The 23,172-nt window shown below is 38.0% G+C and overlaps 1 protein-coding gene across 1 annotated transcript in view; it reads right to left on the reverse strand.

Moving 5' to 3' along the window:
• Window positions 1–23,172, reverse strand: part of LOC308199585 (uncharacterized protein) — a 139,246-nt gene that overhangs the window by 12,808 nt on the left and 103,266 nt on the right. Inside the window, exons 9-10 of the mRNA XM_080603943.1 lie at window positions 18,810–18,892; window positions 100–261 (exon numbers count right to left, since the gene is read on the reverse strand). Coding sequence (XP_080460069.1) covers window positions 100–261; window positions 18,810–18,892 — 245 coding nt within the window. The remainder of the gene's footprint in view (window positions 1–99; window positions 262–18,809; window positions 18,893–23,172) is intronic.

Here is a 23,172-nt window from a genome sequence, read left to right on the forward strand (position 1 = left end):
TCCTCAACCTTCAGGTATGATTTGCTTTTTGCCTTAGATCTATTTAGAACAAAATAAATAAATAAATGAATAATGTTATACTCTAGAGGCACTACTCACCACAGACCTCCAGCTGTTTAATTGCCCTCATAAGAACCAGAGCCCAAGGTGGCAACCAGGAGAAGTGGCACGGGCTCTGCCTCCAAGTTCTCCTGGGCCAGCTCTCTGCAGTGCAGGCGACCTGGATGGACCACAGTGCAGATCTGGGACCTGAGATGCTGCCTGTGAACAGAAAGATGAAAAATGAGAAGCATTACTAAAGTGATACATGCTCTCAAGTGAATAGCTGCAGCTTCGTTACAAAGTTAGAGACAAACGGAATGGCCTCCACTTTTTTTTTTTCACAGGATAGTAGCTGTAAAAATCAGCTGGCAAATGTTACCATACATATACAAATATTTTTTAAGAACCCAGCACTGTGACCTTACTGTGACCTTATCACTCTACTGTGATAAAAAATGAAAAATGGGAAAATAATACCTAGTAGAAATAACAGGAAGACAGAACTAGAGAATACCATCACCTCACAGCCATTCCTGCTCTTGTCTTACAGCTCAGTGATCTCATCTGCATCAATGGCTCTCATCAAGTTAACGGCTTTATGACAGAACTATGCTATTTTAGACACGATATTTTATATGATGTTTTTTAACATAAAATTAGAATTTCTTGAAAATCAACAAAACCTGAGCATTTACTAAGACGAATATCATTTAGTAAAAAAAAAAAAAAAAAAAAAAAGCAAGCTATATTTCATTCTAGGGTCTGCGTCTTTAAAGATCTAACTGGTGTATACATGTCTTTGTTGTGTGATGCAGCGGTTACCATGGAAATTTATATTTTTTTAAAGTTTAGTGAAGACGATGCAGTCAAAAACATAAATAGCCTGAGTCCCTGGCACAGTAAATTGTACAATGGCATTCTAGAATAAATTGACATGGCTTTTTTTTTTTCTGTAAGCAGATATTCGACACTAATAATTCTTTGTGAACAAAAATACTTTAATTTTCTTAAGATAGCAATTTTAACTTTTAACTGTACATGCTCCTGGATGATATTAAATTATATAGCCCTTCATGTGCTCATCATCTCTGGTTCCTGAAAGACAGTGCAAGATCCAAGCTGCACCATATGGGAGAGTTTCCTGAAGTATTGCTTGTGTTAAAAGTGTTTGTTTGTTCGTTGTTTGTTTAAAGTTTTGCAGGAATATCACCAAAGAGATTTACACCGTGAGGTTTTTTAACGGTTTATATAACAGAATCAGAAATTGAGTTTGGAGTAAGTGTGAGTTGTAGGCCTTCTGAGAACTCATACATATATGCTAGCCTGGAAGCCAGAAAATTCATCTGTGTCTTGATTAGAAAAAGAAAATAATATTTTTAAAGTTGAAAGCTTTTTGTTTTGTTTTGCTTTGTTTTTTTGCCATAAGTGCTTGATAACATAGAAGTGCCTGTAGTGGGCCTGACCAAAGCTGCAGATAATGCAATATCTTGTCTCCAACAATGGGCAAAACAAGACAGCCAAGAAAGAGACAAGAACAGGGCAGACATTGATGAAATACTTCACATATGTGTTCCCCCAGCCTAAAGCCCTTTGCATTTCACAGACATCCTGGGACAGACAGTTTCTAGTCTGTTTGGCAACCTCACTGGATTTATTTCCATAAGCTTGTCCTTCAAGCCCAGTAACCTTTCAGTTTCCTCAGCATCCCAGGGCAAGAATTCAGAGCTGAGCTACAAGGCTGAGTTGCGTCAACAGTAGTCATCACAATATCATAACAAATATAATGTTGCTTTGATGCAAGGTTAAATGACTAATTTTGCTAATGATACAGTGCATGGAAGTAACGTATGATATATGGTCAAAAATGTATTTAAAATGCTTGAGCAAGATGAACAGAGTAGGTTAGTAAGAGGGCCTATTTAGCTGAGTCGGTTTTAGAGTTACTTCTCGAGGGTAACAGCCATTGTATCTTGCAAGCAAGTTCTTGAAGAAACCAGCAACACAGCTATCAACAAAGCTAACAAGCTGAAGCTGCTCTTTCTCTAGCACTCCTGCTCTGTCATGGACAGAGATCGCTACTTGGAATTTTGCAGTGAAAGAACATCATCTCATGCCTTGGTTTCCCTTCTACTGGGCAAACATGGGTTCTTTCCACAGCAATTTTAAACTCATTAGGATGAATCTGGCAAAGCAACAAGTTTTTAATTGGCCAATAAAAGTAATAAAAGTCTCATTCCTGGAGAAATTTCTAATAGTAATACCATTCTGGCATCCCAACCTATGTTTTCATCTGGTACACCTCGGTGTAGCTCTGTTGGTAAAAAGAGACTATCCTTGTAAGTACCACTTGAAGACATGACTACTTCCAAACTCACAATAGGAGTATGTTTAATAATTAATTTGAAAGTCACAGATCTTTCAAGATTAAATAGTTGAATTTCTATGCAAGCCATGTGAAATACTGGAATATAATTTATTTATTTTTTTCCTGTCTTCTTAAAGTCTTTCACCCTGACTGGTATGCAAGAGAATTTTTTAAAGAAATGGACCTGAAAAGAAAAACTCACTGTCCTGTATTTTATGATCAGAATAACGCATTCCTTCCAACTGTCCTTATTAATTTATAAACAGCTATGATCCTAGGTTGTTCTGGTCATTCAGATTTATGAGCAGAATAAAATTACTCTCAATTGAGAGAAAAAAAATATCTCTGCTCCAAAGATTCATAACCAGTGATAAGTGTTCACTGGACTATAATTATGTCTTTCTATTTTTCCTATGCTGTTCCAGTGTTTTACTATTTTTTTTTAATATCAGCATTTTAATTAAGCTTTAATCTTCACAGCACCAAACTAAATTAAAAGTATCTTTATAGTGTTGCTTTGGTAACTAGCAGAAGGGGGAAAATTACCTTATCTGTTTGTTCACCATGTTGCAACTGTAAACATCTCAGCTGTGGTCTTTAATCTGCACATTTTCACTTAAAAAAATAAAAAGATGTGTCACACTGAAACCAGTTATCACTGCTGGAACCACAAAGTGCCCACAGTCCTCTAGCGGGATCTCACTGTGCTAGTCACTGACACACATACAGTTGGGAACTCTGCTCCAAGAGATTTAAATACCAGCTAATTAGGCAAGACACGAAAGAGGCAGACATAGGTGGAGCAGCAGTATCCTTCACAGAAAGTCCCCACCTTTTCACCCTCTAGTTCCTTCAGCAAGGAGTCTGCAAGATAGCAAAAGTTATACGTAAACTTCATATGAGGCTCCCAGTTTCTTGCACGTAACAGGTGCACCTTTAAAACGTACTTGCCATATGCCTGTCATGTCATTGTCCCAGTTAACATCTAGGTAAAATACTAAACAACAGGTGGAACTGTCCAAGATTACCAGCTAAAAAAATCCTGATATCCTCCTGATACTGAAAAGACTGTACAACTCGAACAACGAGTTGTGGAACAGGAAGAGGAAGAAATTTATTAGGCCTTTCTTTTAGGATGAGATATCATTCATCAAAACAACGGTAAGTTCTCATCACCTTCAGACAGCAAAAAGAAATACTTCATAAGATCAATTAAAAAAAAATAATAACCCCACAGGTACTGGCTACAGCAGCCAGACCATACAGTTTAACCTGAGTTTCTGCTAGCTCTTTGGGAACAGCCCTCTAAATTGAGAGCAGTGAAGAGCCATGCCATTAGACTGAAAGGCTGAAGCAATGTGCATATCAGCATCATCCGAAGACACAGCAGGAAATCTCACATCTGCACAGATAAACTTTTCCAGCCATAGGACATGAAACAGCGCACACCCCTTCTCCCTACCTCTGCTGCTTATGGTAATCCGTCCTAGGCAAAATCCTTTCCTCCATTACTCATTTGCACTGAATTGCACCTCTTGAGCCCAGCAGTGTTGCAGGGAGCACAGACTGCATGCAAAGCGACACGCAAAAGCCTCGCACCTGCACGGCTGGCTCCCAGCCGCCTCTGCTGCCTGCCTGCGGCTCCGAGGCCCCGCTGCCTGGCTTCTCGGGGAGGCAGCTGCTCTGCCAAGGGCAAGGCTGTCAAGGTGTCTGTGAGCACAGTGAAACTTAGAGGCTCACTCATTGCACGCTCACCAGAGGTTCAGCAAATTCCCCCAAACAGAACCATTTCCAGCCCCTCACTGTTGAGTTTCGCTCTCCGTGTGTACTTTTCCAGTGTTCCCAGTTAAGCAGTTACAGCCTCAAATCCATCACCATAATTATCAACTAGGTCATCTGCTCAAAGTTCTTTTTATTTTTATTTTTATAAAAAGTTCGCTTAGCAAAAGGGGTTTAAAATGTGCAGAAGTCCACAAAAAAAAAAGCCATCCTACAGCTCTGATTGAAACTTACTTTGAATCTTCATCTTATTTTCAATTTACAACTTAATAAACATGAAACATCAAAGCCCATAAACCTAAGGCATATAAAAAAGTGCTGTCAAGCTGTGACAAAGTCAGTGTTCACCAAAGATACATCTTCTCCCACTGAGAGATCCTAAATTTGAGGCTGAACTAAGAATGACAGAACAGGCAGCACTGAAAGTCAAGTTCACAATTGGTGAAATTTCTCTGTTTTCCAATTTTGATGGACAACGAAATGGTTGAAAGCTACAATTCATTTAGGGATGTGAGAAAAATGACAGAAAACAGAAGATACAGATTAAAAACATAAGAACTGTCAACTACTGAACATAAAAGGAGGGGAAAATAAAAGACATTTTATTTTGCAGCACCTTTTTTTATTATGTACTGGAAAAAAAACCTTTTGCTCAAGTCACACGTACTAAATACTTATCTTAATCTTTCTTAAATAAGCCATGGAAAAAACAGATTCTTAAACTAAGATTAAGTGTAGGCCTCGTGACATAGTAATTAAATATGAACAAATGATGAAAACGAAGTCCTGTCGTTCAGTATTCAAGAAGAAAACCTTTCCCCAAAGTATTTTACCCAACAAATCCTAGTTAGAATCATGTAAACAGATGAGCTGTATTGATCTCACTAAGAACAGCCTGAACCTTTTTATTATGTAATGGCTTTTTTCTCCCTAGGAACATATGACTGTAAGGAATATTCAAGTAGCACTTAAGCAAAATAAAATTACTCTGTTCAATACACAAATTATTTCAAAAGCCTACCTGTGTCTGTAATCAATCCATAGGCTGTTTGCTGATTGCTAATTGTTACCATCATTTTTTTTTTTTTCACCTAGGAAGAAGAAACACCCCTGCAAGTAACTTGTAAGCACCGCAGCAGTGATCTGAATGTATCAGGGTAATGCGGCCGTCAGAAATCACTCAGATCAATGGTGAGAGTGCAGTCAGGCTCTTTGTGTGTACTTAGCAAATATAATTATTTTAAACCTCAGCGTGCTTCCATGTTTCCTTGTTATTGCTGCTAATGTGGAAACAGCAAATGAAACCCTCGCTGGGCGGGGACCCAGGCTACAGACTGAGGGCAATATGTTAACCTACGAGTAAAGCGCTTTCCACCAGGAGCATCCCATAGGACTCGGTATGATGCATGAATTGTAAGAGCAACTGTGGCCGCAGCTGGATTCCACCTGTTCGCCTGCTCTGACAGATGTTCAGGGCCCTTGAACCCCCGCGCTAACTACCAGCTGCACCTTAGTGAGGGAACGGACCTCATTACCACACAAGTGCTTTCCTGATAATATTGCCAAGCTGCAGGAACTGCCTGACCTGTCAGCCTGCTTGTCGGACTAATCTACCCCAGAGAACCACCTTGACATCTAGACCACTTCCCCTGAAGGTCTCACGTCAGCACAAATGCACATCTATTTGTCTCAAGCAGAGATTTCCTTTGCGGAGCCTGCCGCTCCCTGACTGAAGAACAGGGAAACACATTTGCTTGCGCCAGCTATAGTTTGATGCACATTTACCCACTAACAGTGCTAGATTACACAGTGCGTGCTCATCAGGGCTTATTCCTTCCTCCATGGAGCAGTCCCATTATCACAATCATGCAATGAATTGGATCAGGCAGCAATTCTAGCTGAAAAATGACCAGAGAACTATGTTTGCAGCACACAAAATTTAAGCAAGGTCCTCTTCCCACCCTATTGAACAGCTGTGCAGAGGGGACAGCATGGTCAAAGAAAAGCTGAGAAGCCAAGGGTATAGCAACTCAGTGATTAAGTACGGCCTCAGCTACAGTAGCTCTCCAAATATTTCTTGTATAGCCTACTGCCAGTAATTAGCTCTCCCCATAAAAGACAAAAAACTGACACCAGCATTGGCCTTGTCTGCAAGAGAGCATCTTTTCTACAATATACAATAGTATCCTGGATAATTTACTTGCAATTTTAAAATAGAAACAATAAAAAAGTCAGACTTCATATTAATATTTGACAGCCAGTCTGAACAGGGAAAGATTTTCTTTTTAATAAATGTCATTTTTGTAATATTACCCTGGAAAATTAGCAAAAAAAAAAAAAGTATGTATTTAATACAATGATCACTATTAATTGCTTTCTCTCTAATGTCAATCTTTCCTATATATCTGATTATCTCCTTTTCAGTAATTGAAGAAAATTACCTTGTCAATTATATTGCTTCTGAGCTGAAATAATAGAAATTAAAAGGCAAATTCAGGAGAATCCCATTCCAAATATGCACTGGATACTGGCTTAAAACAAGCACTCCTAGACTAAGACCATTAAAAAACATTCTCTAGATAATGCTAGGTGGTAATCCAGACAATTCTGACTATTTGAAATTTGAAATCCCTCATGCTTTTCTGCATATTCCTGCTCGCATCATTTGTGCTTCTCTAAGCCTAGTTCCCATTTTCTTCTTCTATTCTTTTCTTTGTAACATACATTAGTTTATTTTTAGCTTCAATAAAGAAGTATCTCAACATCATATTTTCATAATTTCTCTCTTCCCAGCTGCTGTATTGCAGGGGAGGTCATATTAGAAACTCATGCATAATAGTTTAGTCTCCCTGCAACCTCGAACAACTGTTCCATGGATGTAATATTTTGCCTAGTAAATTATAATGTGATTTTCTTGTTAAATATATTTCTTCCTTGAGATAATTGTCAGAAATGTAAGATGGTCATCAAGCTCTCCCTTATATTTAAGGAGTTTCTAGGCAGACTCACAGATTATTTTGTTGTTGCTGCAGTTATTGTCTTTGCAGTAAAGATGGAACCATCTGTTCCTTTGAAGATGTGCCAAATCAGTTGAAAATAATTCATTCAGGTAGTCAGTGAACCACAAAAGCTGATGGTTTAAAGATTCTGGGAGGTTTCAACAGCGAACACCAAAAGCACTTTGCCCTGTTTGGATTAGATTTTGTTTAAGCAGTGGACTCTGAGGAGGTCAGAAATGTGATAGCTGGGTAAGAATGACCGTCTCTTTCTAACTGTCTCATTCCCATATAAACCTACTCTAACGAGAGTCAACAGCTACATATCGTGTGAACACGACTAGCTCACGCAATTCAAGGATAATTATAATTGATGGCAATTACTTTGATATAGTCCCGCATGTCAGAAATATACTGAATGGCCAAGTCTTGGCTGTTTCGGTTGTGTTATATCCCCATTTGCACTCTTTTGGCAAGGATCTGCATTGATGGCCATATCTAATAGGGGTATCGATAGTAAATGTCTCACTGATGGGGAGCAGCTGGGCAGAGCAAGTGTAGGGCACCAAAAGCACCAAAAGAACGTCTAGTAGAGATGTGACTAGAGCACTGATGTGAATCTAGAACTACCTGGTGAGTTTAGACAAGACGATGACTGGTTTGTCACAAACCAGTGTTCAGAACACAGACCGTTAGCACATGAACATAAAAAAGTTCCGAGGGCCACCAGAGCCCTTAACCACCACTATTGGCAATGGTTTTCTGAATAAACAATTGTAAATTAATAATAGTAGGTATCTGAGAGAGGAGAAATTCTAGGGCTTTTTCTGCTCTGGGTTTTATTACGACAAAGAAAAGTCTGCATGAATTTATAACCGAGTGGGTTAATTAAATATTACCCCTGGGTATTTGAACATTGAAGAGTGTGTCTCTGTTCTGCAAGGAACACATAAACCTTCCCAGCCTGATGCATTTACTTTATTATTTACTAACAAAGTTTAGTTTATTTATTGCAAGAATTATTTATTATAAGCATTGTGAAAAAATAATGGCTGAATAAGGTTTATTCACTCGCTTTTTATAGTGATCAGGATGGCACTTTTTAAGTAACAAAAAAAAAGAAGTATGTGTAGCGTTCTTTTTTCTGTAATTGATTGGAAACAACTGAACACAAACATGACTGATATTGAGCAGTGTTTAAAAGCAAGGATGAGAAAAGAAATAATGTTGCATTAAACCACTGCATTACACCTTCCAAGGCTGTGACAACTGAGCATTCATTACTATGTTGTTAAATAGCTATTCTATCAATAGTTCTAGCATTACAATGCAGTAGCTTAATTAAATGAAGTTTCTTTCATCTTTTATTTATTAGATTTTCATGCCACACTAATAAAAAAAAGATTTGCATCTCCAATAAAGTACCCCAATTGCCATATTTCTTTCATATATTAGTAATCTGTTAGTTAATATGCATTTGCATTTTCTATATTTTCTTCCTGATGGATTAATATGTCACTGCAAAACATAAAAACAGAGAGCAAATCAAAATATTTACAGCATACTATAATTTCCTTTGCAGCTTAATGTCATCATTAAGTAACAACTAAGCTTATGAATTAATTTTGCATGTTTGTAGGTCATGTGGGCATGTGGTTTACTTAAACTACTATTTTCATAAGAGCTATTATCAGTCACAGCGTTAAAAACCTACACCCCTGAAAAAGATTTCAAATGACTTTGCTATATAACAAAATGAATTTGAAAGTTGCTTTGTCTCATGACTTAGAGACAAATGTCTTCCTCCTGAATAGAGAACAGTTTTAGGTCTGCACCAAAACACCAAATTCTCATTGCAGGCATTGTGATTCATCAGATATCCAAGCTAAAGCCTGTCAGTGGTCAAGAACGTGCAGTTATCTTCTTCCCCTTATCCTCTCTGCACTTTAAACTATTCTATTTTAATTTTTAAAAAATATCTAGATCTCTCTATATATATTTGTATTTTGGCTGGTTATCTTTAAATAGACACATTTGGATTTGTATTGCGTGAAATAATTCCGTCAGATATAGATTAGCAGGAGGAAGGAATCAGAAGGGCAAGATGAATTCAGCTGATCTCCCTGCCCTGCAGCAAGCCCTGGGGAGGCAGGGCCACGTGCCACATGCTCTCTGCAGAGAACTGATTTATCAATGCTTTCCTGGGGCTTTTCCTTTTCCGGTATGGGGCCAGCATGTCTCCCACCTTGAGCTGGCCTATGTGCTCTTCCTATACCAGGAGACCGTCTGTTCATCCAAGATACCAATCACTCAACATGGATGCAAAGGAAAAAAAGATTCGTGTTGTTTTTCACATTGATCTTGAGACAAATTAAGATGCCCAGCTGCTAATAGCAAGGATACTGTACACACAGTGCAGTATCTTCTGGTTTTAAAATAAAGAAAGCTATTTAAGCTTGGCTACGGCACAAGTTTAGCACAATCTGAACAGAGACTTGTACCAATGTAGAATTTGGCACTATCCTAGGACTAGAGACTTAAGAAAACACTTATTGGCAGCAAAATTCTGTTTGGAAGGAGAAACAGCTTCTAAAGGTACTTGTGACAGGAAACTATTTATGAAAAAATATATAATTTCCTGCTTGAGAGCAAGTGAGTAAATTAAAAATGAGTAATGTATAGGTTGTAAATCAGCCTGCCCACAAGCATGGAGTTTGCCTCTGGCCTAAATTTAGGGGAAAAAAATGGGTGAGCATTACCATCACCTAGGTAACGATCCCTGGATAACCCTAAGACATATTTAAAGGTGTTTATGTATCCAACCCTCATTGAACTTTATTCAAATAACTGTTTTGATGACATACAGCTCATCTGTGAACAGTTTGGGCCTTCTGCAATGTCACTATGACTGAGGGCTACAGTGCTTTAACGAAAACTTCTTTAAGTCATTACCAGCCTCTTAATAGCAGATGGATTCAGTACTGATCTGCATCAAATTCCAGTTAACTAAGATTGTCACTAAAATAATTTTCCGGCTGGATGTAGCACACAATTGGCTAGCATCAGAAGGTTAACAAGCATTTAATTTCAGTTCAAATACGCCGTACAGTAAATGCCTTAATCAGGCAGCGCTCATTAGTAAAAAAATCAACAGCCATCCATTTTAAGCTGTAGCATTGACCCTGCATTCCAGCATTCTGGAACTGAGTACCGAATACCTGTATGTACATGAATGGACATCTCTATTCATACTAACTCAGTGAGAATGCACATTTGCAAATCATGGGAGATTTAAAACTGAATAGATAATTATGCCACAGGGAAAAATTTAAGCTCATCCTGTAATTTGTAACAGTTGCACTTACACAAAACTCAGGCAGCTCTGGAGTAGCAATGACACCAATCGTCATTGATAAAATAATTTAGTTTTAACAGTGCAAGCAAATACTTAAGCAAAAATCTGATCAGGCATTCTCAGAGGATAGATTCCCTTCAGACGCCTTGGGAGGCCTTAAAAAGTCATTGAAAATCCGTGCCCTTGGAGAAGAGGATCATAAGAAAAACTTTTCAGCAAATGAGAATGGCTACAGGAAAAGGTGCAGCCAGACTCCATGAGATATTACGCAGCAATATGAGAAGCAGAACCATGGGACAGACCCCACACGGATTTAAGAGGATGTTGCACGGCCATATGCGAAGCAAATGCTCAGAAAAGACATTCATCCACCCCCAGCACAGAAGGGAGCGAGTTAGCGAAGCAGCTTCTCCCACATATGCGAGGAGGCAAGGAGGCACGTAGGGCAGGAACAATGCTGGGCTTTCCAAGGAACGCTGAGGTTGATTAAGCCTTGTTGGAAACGTAGAGCTAAAACAGAAGGAGAAAATAATCTTGTGCTCTAGTTTCTTACTATTTTCTCTGTTTGCCAGAAGCTGAATCAGAATAAATAGCAAGCTTTGTTTTTTCTTTTTACTTCTAGAACAAACCACTGGCTGCCAAAACACACACTGCTCTTTAACCTTAATGATGTTACTGTCCTACATTCTACAATACTTCCCAAACCCTCCTTTTACTACCTGCTTTGATCCAACATCTACATATGACTGTTGCAATTTAAAAAATATTATTTAATTACTGTCGTCCATTTGTATGCACAGTAACTCCCATTTGTATGCACACAATTCACTCAGCCTGTGGTCTATAGCTGGCAAATAACACCACTTAACAGCTGTTAAATAGGGTAATCACCTGTTGTTATCCACAGGTAGCTTTAATTCAAATGCTAATTGCTCTCAGTGCTCTACTTATAAACCTGCCCCAATGTCAGATAGTGTATGTGCTGCACCAGATGGATGTGGGACTCAAATGGGTTGAACTGGCCCTCTGCAGGAAAAAAGCAGAATTATAAAAAACGCTGCTGCTCCAGAGTGCCATGAAAAAAAGATGGCACAGGAATTAAACAGTGATGGTCTTTCAGAGAGCAGGAATCGTAGGAAAAAGCAATGAATGAAGAAGATGAAAAGGAATGCAGATGGGACATTAAAACGTTGTGTGAGCTGGTGTTTCAGCCTATTTGTGACCAGAATGAGTTAACATTCACCATTTGTAAAATCAATTTGAGAAAAATTCAGAAACAGCTGTTGCAGATGCATAGCAGGGTCAGCCTAAACAGATAGGAAATGAGAAGTAAACTGCTTAAATAGGTCAGACGTTTGTAAAAATCTGACTGGAAAAACAATTGTTCCAGTCTGATACAGGTAAATTCTCATTTTCCAGAGATTTAAGTCTTCACAAAAACATCCTCAAATGTTTCCCTCCTTAGTAGAGATGCTTCAAAACCACACTGTACTACTTACTCCTCACAGCAAGGGGCTTCCAATTATTTTTTTCTAATTTATCTCCAGTTTACCCAAACTCTCTGAAGGCACAGCTTCATGTTGTGCTTAATTTCATCAAACTGTGTGTTGCTGCTAAAAGTGATGGTTTAATTCCGTCTCCTTTCCCCTCCTAGCTCCATTGACATGTCCCTCACCCTTTCCTCATATTAAATTTAGTCATTTGCTGCATTGCTGGAATATGACTCACTGATCCGATGGGAAACTAATTTATTTGGAGGAGAGATATATGGGTGACAGACTGGATTAAGCCTGGCGTGGAACGGTGCCCTGAATTGTCCTGTGTTTCTTGCCGCTATACAGAGAAGTTCCTGGCTGCACAGCTGTAGGCTTTATTTTAGATCCCACGACTGTAAAAGGGCCATTCATTCAGTAATTCTGTCGGATTTTCACACTATACTGGAATGACTTCCCTGTGGCGCCCACTGAAGGCAGCTTTTTTGTAGGCAAATGAGGCCATCCATCAGTTGTTCAACAGCAGAATCTCTTTGCTCAGTTTCTACCCTTTGATCTGTTCAGTTAAAATAATTCCATTAGGTGCCAAATCTCCAATCCAAACAGCCCTCATCTCTGGAGGGTACATGCCTTGCCACTGAAGCGGAGTGTTAACCTCTGGAAGTGATTGTTAGCACAGGGCTACGTTTTCGTATCCCCAACGTGTTTTCCAATTAAATAGGAGATAAACATCATCACAGGTGAAATCTGGCTCTGAAAAAGGGATCAAAACATGTAAAAATCAGGTGCTAGAGAGATTTCTATGAAACTTTTTTTTTTTTTTTCCTGAGCTCATTACAAAGTGTAGAGCCCTGGTCCTGGAGAAAGGAGCTGTTCAGAATTTCCAAACACAAATCTTAAATAAGAAAATAGATAGTGCCCCAGTTCTCTGATTTTTTGCACTCGTGCTGAGGTGAGGGAGGGATGAAAACCATGACCTATTAAACCCAGTTAGTTCACTTTGTGTCTTGGTGTCCTGATTTAGTGCCACAACTGACCTGAACATTCAGTAACAATCACCACTTCTCTGTGAATATTCATTTTAGAATAGTCAATTATTTCAGTCATCAAAAGGAAAGAACTGCTTGTTTGTTTGATAGCTATGACTCAACATACATTTTATTTTGATGACTGTTTTTTTATTTTATTTTTTTTTTAATATATTTTCCTTACAGGAAGGGAAGAAAAAGAACTAAATGTTTCATCCTCATTGCCAATGCTAACGTATGGAGTATTCACTCCTAGATTTTTCATGAAGTGAGTCATGACAATGCACATCTTCAAAAATGTAGGAATGAACAAACCATCCTTGTCTTAAATTAAACTCCATAAGGAAAATTATAGCAGCTGAGATGATAGAAAAAAATTGCATATACTTACAGTAAGTGCAGATGAGATCCTCACCCACATCTCACTGGACAAGGAAGCTTAAGTTTGCAAAGGCAGAACATGAGCTAAGTTGAAAGTTCTTACTTACAGGTGGAAGAAAAAAAGTACTACCCACAACATGAACAGAGATAGAAATGAAAAAATTCCTCTCCAAAGCAGAGTTTATGAGGTGAACTGCAGACAGCCTGCAACTGCTATGGTAGCTTTGCATATTAAATGATATACAGCAACTTCTCAAAGAAGGTTTCTGTTTATTGATGTACATAAACTACTGACCATATCCTTAGCCAATGCACTGGCTCTTCTGACATGCTCTTCTGCAGTTTTGTCTGAGATTCCCAAGGTATTTCCTATAAAAGACTGACCCTGATGTCTTCACCAAGGAACATTAAAATCAGGGGTAAACCAGAAAGCTGGTAAGGCTCTGGACAATCAGGAACTGAATAATAATGTTTCTGCAAAGAGCAGAGAAAGGAAAAGGTAGAGACTGAGCTCCTCTGGGGAAGGGACTGGGGAGAAGAATGGTCTTCGTGTTCTTTTGTGACTGCACTATATCATGCCTAAACTTACATGCCATAAAAATCACTTCTTTACAATTCAAAAATTGCCAGGTGAGATATGCTTTGATCAGATAAGGATGCCTTGTGACAGTAAAACTGACCTGGAACTACTCTGAGAAGTTGGATCTAGTCCAAAATTGTCTGGTTAAATTATGTTGGCTTTTGCCTTCCTAACATCTTAGATGTGTTAAATGGTTAACACTGGGAAGTGAAAGATGAGGGAAAGAAAAAAAAAAAAAAAGAAGAAGAAGAAGAAGAAGTGAAAACATGGACTTTTTCAAGAGGGGAAACAAAAATATTTAACTCACTGTCTGGATTGTTTCCTCATTCTGTTACTGCACATTCAAAATATCTGTGGTTACCATGTAATCCCAATCTGCATGAAAACTACAGTATGTCTGATTCTCTTTCAGATTGTGAATAGCAAAATAAAGATGCAAATTATAGTCATAAAGTTGTGAATTAAATGTATGAATGTATGAATTAATTTATGTAAAAACATTTTAAATATAAAAATAAACATTAATGTTTACTCAGTCTTGCATGACAAAACACATCAAAAAAGATGAGTAGATATTTGAACACAACACTTTTCTAATATAAGTTAAAACCAATCCACATTAACATGTCCTTTTGATCAGAAACTGAAAACCTATCAGTCAAATTATTTCTTTCATTTAATACTGTATTTGGCTGTATTACCAAAAGGAAACCAAACATCTTGAAGATTATTTTTTTCTCACTTTTCAAGAAAAAAACACATAACTTAAGAATTAAACTAATTTTTCTTCCATCCCAAAGATCACAAGTCAAGGTATTATTAAGTACATTCCATCCTGAAACCATGGAGCAGCACAATTTAGTCTTCCATCACTAATACTAAAAGATTAAAGACAGCTTGAAGTGAGGATATGCAGAGATGGGAAAACTGAAACCTCTGGGACTGAGCCACAACTTTTAGTCAATTGCTGAAGTCATAACTCATTTTATTATGAGTCACACTAGGCTACTTCTGTCATTTGTATTACCGTACAAATTAGGAGCCTTACTCATACCCTTCTTTTTCGCCTACAGATTAAGTTCAATGACTACTTTTGCTTACCCTAACTACATGCATTCAGTATAATTCATTCAGGACATAAGCTCATCTGGAGAACCCAATCTCTTTGAAAGTCTACTGATGGTAATTTTAATTCCAAAAAGCAGTAAGCTGTGTCATACACAGTGTGACACAACTATTAAGCAACTGAGATCATTTTTGGGTACTATAAATCAGGCCCATATTTTGTTTCCCTAGAGGCATATAAGGAAGAACACGTCAACTTTAGAAAAAGCTGAGAGAAATGAGAGGCAAGAAAATGGGAGTTTCAAAGCAGGCTTCTCTCAGGATCCTCTTTTTCATGCTACCAGTGTTGGAATGAAAAATTTATGCCCACCAAGTTCGGTCTGGGCCTGGAAAAAGAACAAAATAACAACAACAACAACAAACACTGTGAAATGCAGAGCATGAAGCCACCTTTAAACAGGAAACAGGACCTCCACACGACCTGGTTCTCTGTGTGGGAATGAGGTTATTGGCACAGGTGTCATGGTCAAGTGATTAGATCTTCTCTATTTACCTACACATTTGCACAGTGCCCATATGAAGTTGAAAGATAATTAAATACATGAATAGGGAGATATAATTTGAACTCTGTACTGATATTCCCTGACATAAGCCTATTGAGGATGATGAAAGCTGTTTCAGGAGGCAAGAAAATTTTGCTTGTTATTCAACATCTATAACACGCAAGTGCTAAATACATTCATTGTGGGGTGCTGCCTACTTTATGAGATCTCTTCCTACAAGAATCTCTATCCTATCAGCTCTGGATTAGCAGAGCAAGCCCATCCTATTATTTTTAATTTCAAACGTTAAACCTATACCGCAAAATGAAATAGGGCTTCTTCTTTCGTTGTCATTTAGTTTGGGAGAAATGGGCTGAAAAGTAGGAAGATTCAAACACAGAACTTCATGATTTTTGTAGATGTTACTGACCTCAAAAACTCTTCTGAAGAAAATGGCAAAGCTCAGAGAAAAATAAATTTTCCTGGTTGCTGTCAAACATAGCAGAGGCAGTGCAGTATGAACAATGCAAATCTTAAAAAACACAGGTAATCATGAAATACCCATGCAATGGGATTACCAAGGCAACAGGCAGTGTTACAGTACTGGTGCCTCTTTTTAAAGTACAGTACATTTCTAAGTGAGGAATCCTAGGTAAATGGACAAATGAGAATAAAGTGAGTGGCTTACAACCAGAAGAAAGAAACACTGACTTGGGAAATGAGCAATGTAATTAAATACACAAGCATATCATTACATGTCAGAAGATTTCATATTTCTGAATAAAAGGCATGTCTTCTGGATTGCAATTTTATCTAATTCTGCTTAATAATCTACTCCTGTCAATGAATATGGAGTAAATACAGCTTTAGAGCCATTTCAGTTAACAGACAGAGGTGAGTTAAGCCATTTGCACTAGTTTTGTTCAAGAAATCTGACAGAAGATGGGTGCAGCAGTTGATAAAGACGAGAGACATGACAGCAGTTTTGAAGAATAAGACAGCACAAAGAGATGAAAAAAGTCAGAGCAGAGATGAAACAAAAAGAGAACAGGACATAAAGAGCAGGAATCGAGAGATGGACATTTAGAAAGGATGTGTGTCTGTTGAGCCATCTCAGCATACAAGGGAGTGGGGAAGAAAGCAGATGATAGTCAAAATTAAGTGGAAAGGTTTTGAAGAGGATTAGATGTCTGGCAGAAAGAATCTAGCTACTTTTCATTCAGCTCAAATACTTCATTAAACTCATTGATCCTCCATTTGAGTATGGACTGCAGATGGAGAGTAGAAAGCTTTCATCACATTTCCAGAGCTGCTCCATCTCCTCTGGTCAGAAATAGCTCAAGGGGGTTTGCTCACAGTCTCCATTTCTGGAATTGTATGGAGCTGTTTATGAGTTGTGAGTTGGAAACATGGTTATTATTGGAAGTATTACAAGGTCTGATCCTAGGCAACACTACACTTGACAATTAATTTACCTTATACTGGGCACAACTTGTTCTCAAATTTCTTGTGTCCACAGACTTTTATTAAAACGATTTTAGTATGCTCTTTGTTTACTAAAATGAAATACGCAAACCAGCACAGGAATAGATGCATCGTTCAGCAAGCAAGTATCAGAATGAGTCTCAAATATCCAATGTCTGATCACTCTTGTTTAATGCTGACATTTTAAAATGAAGCACATTTTAAATTGGGCTGCTGAGCCATGACCTTATCAGTGACCACTTTCACAAAGAGAGATCAATTAACCTATTTATTGCTATTGTCAAAGATCCCCTCTCTACCTTCTTTATGTCCAAACTCCTTCTCCTGCCCTACCAAATTCAGTCTGCTTCCTGTAGTTTCACCATAATCTGTTAAAAAAGCAATTGATTTGGTACAAACAAGTGTAAGGAGGAGGAAGACCCAAAACTCTATAGATCTACTGCTAATAGGCTAGAAATTGCATTAGAAAGTAACTCATCCCCAGCTTTCTTGTTCATAGCTCTTGCTGTAAACACACTGAGTTGTATTAAATCTTGCATTTTTGTATGGGTTAAACAGGAGTACAGATTCAGCAAACCCCTTGCTGCAGCCAAGCAGCATCAGTGAGCAGTGCAGCCGCCTGCATCCTTGTTCAGGTACCAGGAACGTGTCAGTCACTGCAGCAAGGCTGTTGCAGAGACCAGTTCATTTACAAGTTCAGTGTAAAGCTGTGTGCTGCTTTCTGGGGGCATTTGGAGGTAGGCTGGCTCTAAATACTGTACTGCAGCACAGTGTACAGTCACCATCTGAATCACAATCAGCTGCTAAATTTAGCTGAACTGATTCAGTTATTAAACTTTCGCAGCAGTAGCTGAGAGTTTCCAAAATCAGGAGCTGCTAGTCTAAATACTCTTTAAAATTACACTTTAAAGTAAAACTTTAGAACTGTCACGCACCAAAAAGAGAATCATATTTGGAGGCTGGAGTAAACTGAGGAGAAGAGGATTCCTTTTTCCTTTAAACGACAAACTTAACCTATTATTAATCTTCAAACATGAACAAATACTTCTAGTTCCTGAACCAACCGAGAACTTATTAACTGTCAGAGTATTAACAGACACATCTAATACATTTTACAGACAGCAACTGCTGATAAGTGCCTATAGAATAAAGCATTCAAGGAGACATGATGCGAATCTGGCCATGTCCATCAAACATCCTGGCAAACGAAATTTTAAGAAATCAATCATATTTTAATCTACAAGCACAGAATCTTTGGAGTACAAGACTAAAAATTGGTTCCCTTCCCTCATTCTTGTAGAAAGCCACAGATTTCCACAACACAGCACCAGAGAATTTGCAAAGTTTCTAAGAGACCAGGATGCTTTTTCCTCCTTCCAGGATTACGTAACTTTTCAAATTACAATTTTCCCAGAGTTTTACCTCTTTCAGTTCTTTGCAGCTCCACAGGCTGTGACAGCAAGATGCAAGCCCTGCTTAGTATTGTTTACAATTTATCTTTTCAGGTTAGGTGGTGCTCTCAACAAACACACAAAAAAAAATTCCAACCTGATTGATTTAAATTTAGGGAGATTTGATTAGTAGGGGAAATTCTTTCTGGGGTAAGCCTGACAGGTTAGAAAGGATGTTTTCTGTGTTACAAAAGAAAAAAAAATGGTAAAATATTTCAGAAATGTAGAAAAATTCTGTGAATTTTACCTGTAAAAATTATTTTCTTCGGAAGACTCATAATTAAGATGGAATGTTTGCAGAGCCTACTCTTGCCTGCTATTTCTGATGACCTATTAAAAGAAGGCAGTTGATTTAAAGCCAAAGCTTTTGTAAGAGGCACTGGCTCAGGCCTGCCTTCAAAAAAGCAAGAAACTTTCCAGATCCCAAACCAACTGACTAGATAAAGGTGTGAAATCCCTGTGGGCCTGGGCCCCGCAGGCCTTCCCCTCACATCCCCCAGCCCGCTCGCAGCAGAGCAGGGGAAGCCCACGCTGCCCACCCTGCACAATGGGGCCAGCATGCTCCCACACTGCAAGCCCCTCACACCACGTGCATCCTTTTTTATGGAAGGGAACTGCACTTCTAACCTCCCCAGACGTAAAAAATTACTAGGCTGCACTGACCCAGACTTAACACCTCGTGTGAGAGATGTGCATGCCTATTAGGCCTGCATCAGCAAACTAAACATTTAATGCTGTCAGCTGTCCTGCCTGTGTCATGCTCACCTGTTTTTGTAATATCCCGCTTATTAAATATCTACACTAATCCATGCAAAGGTCATCTTCTAAAAGAAAATAATCACTGTTAAAGTTTTCAGTAGCATATACTTAAGGAATTAAACAGCTAGAAGATCTTTATAGCAAAAAGTACCTGAAGAGCTTAACACTCTATTTCTCTACAACCTGTATACTCTGTTTCTTACATCTTAAGATATCTCAATAGATAGCTCAAGTGTTTCCCCACTCATCTACAAAATATCTAGTTGTAATACGTTAATTATGAGAGCTTCTTATAAATTCTGGCATGAATTTAAATTCTGCTGCTTGATACTCCAGTTAACACTGCTCTCAAAGTGAAATGCATGGTATTTCCTGATTCATCGATAACAAAACTAACTTTCCTTCAGTTGTATTTCTTTCTATTCATCAAGAAAATTCTGAATCTATTGAAGTTAAAATACTGATGGAAATTAAATTATCCTGTGAATAAAATCCATATTGCTTTTCTCTACGGAAGAGTAAGTTGCATATTTAACATTAATTACCTGTTAAAGAAATAAGAGATAAATAAAGAGAAGTATGCAAGTCAAAAATGAGATCTTTTCCCTAATCATAGGAACTTGATTAAACAGGTCAAGAAATCCTGAAAAATAATTGTTACTTCTCTACTTGCAATGATATCCGCTTTTAAACAGGAATTTTCTGCCTGGATTCCTTTCAGTTACAAAAAATTAATTACAAATTATCTTTTAATTCTTAATTGTTTAAATTGTCCAGAACGAAAACACAGAATGAGAATGCTGGTAGTCATTTTAAAGTCAAATCGATGATCTATGGGTATTCCTGTAGTTTTGTTACAGAAAAATAATTCTCGTAAACTTTCACTGACATTAAGCACAAACTATTTGGTTAGAAGTCAAAGGAAAAATATGACCCCCATACAAATACTGTCATAAGAATATGATACATTTGCGTCTGGTTTCATTAAGCTCTTTGCCAGAGAAATAAGTTATCAGGGAATTATAATAATTTATATCCTTCCCTTTACAAAACAATTTATTCATACATCAAGAGATTAACTTACTATAATAATCTATTTCAATGATTCTTTTTCCTAGGTACAGTCTGGCTTGTGTGTGAAAGACAAATTACACATGCCTCAGTCTTGTTCATTAGAATTTAATCTAAAGGAAATGGCTAAAATGAGTTTCAGTCATTGGATGCTTTCTTGTGGAGTAAAATTCCTGGCATCCAAAAATGTATGTCCTTCACAGTAGGAGACAAAGGAAAGCTCATCCTCAATGTCTACCTGTACACATCTATTTTTATGCCTAAAATTATCATGTTCAGACACTCTCAGCCCTGTGCTAAAATGGAACTGACGGTTGTATCCTGTTGATTTTCAGTCTCCAGCAAAGCATCTTGAAATGCTTTATGTGAAAATCTTCTGTACACATACACACACACACAAAAAAAGATTAAAAAAGAAAATCTATACAATGTAAATTATACTAAAACAATTTCAGTAAGAAGGTCTGAAACAAAAGCCATTGTTTTAAAATGCTAATTTGAAGTAGATACGTTAGCTTTGAATAAGAGGCTTAATGTCACTGAAATATGTTTCTGACATTCCCAAGTATGATTATTTTAATGTCTTTTTCATATTTAGAAACTTTTCATTTGCTTTCAAAGAAAACTAATTTCAAAATGTCAGCACTTCCTACAGAGAAAGCATTTCTGTTTCTAAAGAAAGCTGAAGTCTTTCAATGTTTTCTGCACTGAAACCTGCAGAATTCTGGCTTATATTTTAGAGACATCCACAGAATCCTGTCACTGTAAGAAGAACAGAACAAAACACATGAACAATGCAACGTATGTGTGTTCAAAGGGAACAGGATGGCATAAAACTGTCTATGCTTCCATGAAATTCCTTCTAAAATGCATTTGACCTTACAGAGCAGGATTTAAGTCCAACCTGCAGAAATGTTCATCATTTTTTTAATCAGCAATGATCCTTAAATTTACGTCTGAATGTACATAATCTAATTTAATCAAAGACCACTTTTGTTTCTAGCCGTAGCCTTTCTGAACACCAAATGCGAACTGTCTCCATCCTGCAAGAATCCAAATAGCTTGATTTTACCCTTCTCCTGGGGAAACTGGAGGACAAGCAGTAGTACAAAGACCAGGTAATTACTGAACTTAATTGTGTTTTGAGTTTTTTTCTCCTTAAACAGTACAAGACCCACACTCATCTGAGAAATAGTGCTCTGAAATGATCTTCCTACACTAAAAGTGATTAGACAGATATTCAGCTGGTACAATTTTAGAAGAATTATGTCAGTTTGCCACCGTAAGGTCCAGTCACTGCCGGGCAAGTAGAATAGTTACTCCTTGATGGATTGCTCTCAGCAGTGCTTAATAAGAAAGCAGTCAGTGATAGCACGAGAAGGTGTTGAAGTAGTTTATGTAATGATAGCAAGAAATGCCATATAATATATGTAAAGGTTATCTGCCATAAGTTACTAAATGCAATGAAAGAAGCACTGAGTGTAGTTATTTGCATACACAGAAATCGCACAGGAATAGAGGAAGCCCGTTATATAAGTTTAGAGTACACATTTTAAGGTCACTAGCTTTTCCTCTTCTGTTAAGTCTCAATGAGAGTTTGTAATTATAAGTCTGGATAAAGTCAACATTTACCATTAGAACTGAATGAAATACCACTGCGTTTTGGACTGGGCTGTCACACAAGTGATGACAAAGCAGATTTTTTAAAACTATGACTTATCACCTAGAGTTAACTAGACTTAGCACGTCAGCACAATGAAGATTTAAAGGCCAGACTACCAAAGCCATGCCTAAGGAGTCAAAGACAGCCCCAAAGGTTTCTGATGGCTAATCCTTTGTATTGTTCTCACTCAGATGCCTGGTATCTCTCTCCATCTCTCCACATCTGAACGCAGTTGGGAAATACAAGTCAATGACATACACAGTGAGGATGTGCACTACACACAGTGCAGCCTGCCTGAGCATCATTCCTTTTGTCCCAGCCCTTTGTGCAAAGAGTCAGCTCCCTCAGCTGGCATCAAGAACTCCAGAGAGCAAATCAAATTTCATGCAACTCCATGGTGAGGAGAAGCAGGTCAGGGGGTTAACATCTGCTATAAATACCCGAAGGACTTCTTGGCCTGAAATGCAGGATGTGATTGCTTTATGTTTCTATACTGCGCTGGGCTGTGTCACGCTATGCCTTACTGCATGACATAATGCAGACCAGAATGTCAAATACATAAAAGGAGTAATGCACCTGGATTTCTTACTACAGAAATGTGCTGTAAAAGCCTGCACATATGAGAAATGAGTATTTCAAACCACCACGATCTTAAAGCAAACCAAGTTCCAGTTATTCAGCTCTTCGGTCAGGTCTGGATTATAGGCTAAGACAGTGAATTTATTAAGGGATATATATAGATATGATCTAATGCAACAGACTGCAAAAAAAAAATCACTGAAAGATCAATTTTTGATTTGGATATTGAGGTCATAGCTTGCTCCTATTCCATTAAAGAATGTTTTCTTTACTGAATTCAGTGGAGCAAGAATAAGACTAACATTTACCGTTAAATGGACACTCAGCTGGCATCCTTTGCAGCACTTTGAACAGTTATTGGAGACTGGCAGATCAGTGGAAGACTCTGACCTCAACTGCAAGCAACAGTCAGCACAGCACATTTGAAAGCTTATTCATGTCTTTCACGTATTTGGTAAATGCGATATAAGAAACCAACTTTAATATTTCCCCTAACTAGAGTTTTATGTGGGGATTTGATCTGGACAGAAGTATGAGA

Source organism: Anser brachyrhynchus (genome assembly GCF_964034855.1).
Source record: "Anser brachyrhynchus genome assembly, chromosome: 9".
NCBI classification, from domain to species: domain Eukaryota; kingdom Metazoa; phylum Chordata; class Aves; order Anseriformes; family Anatidae; genus Anser; species Anser brachyrhynchus.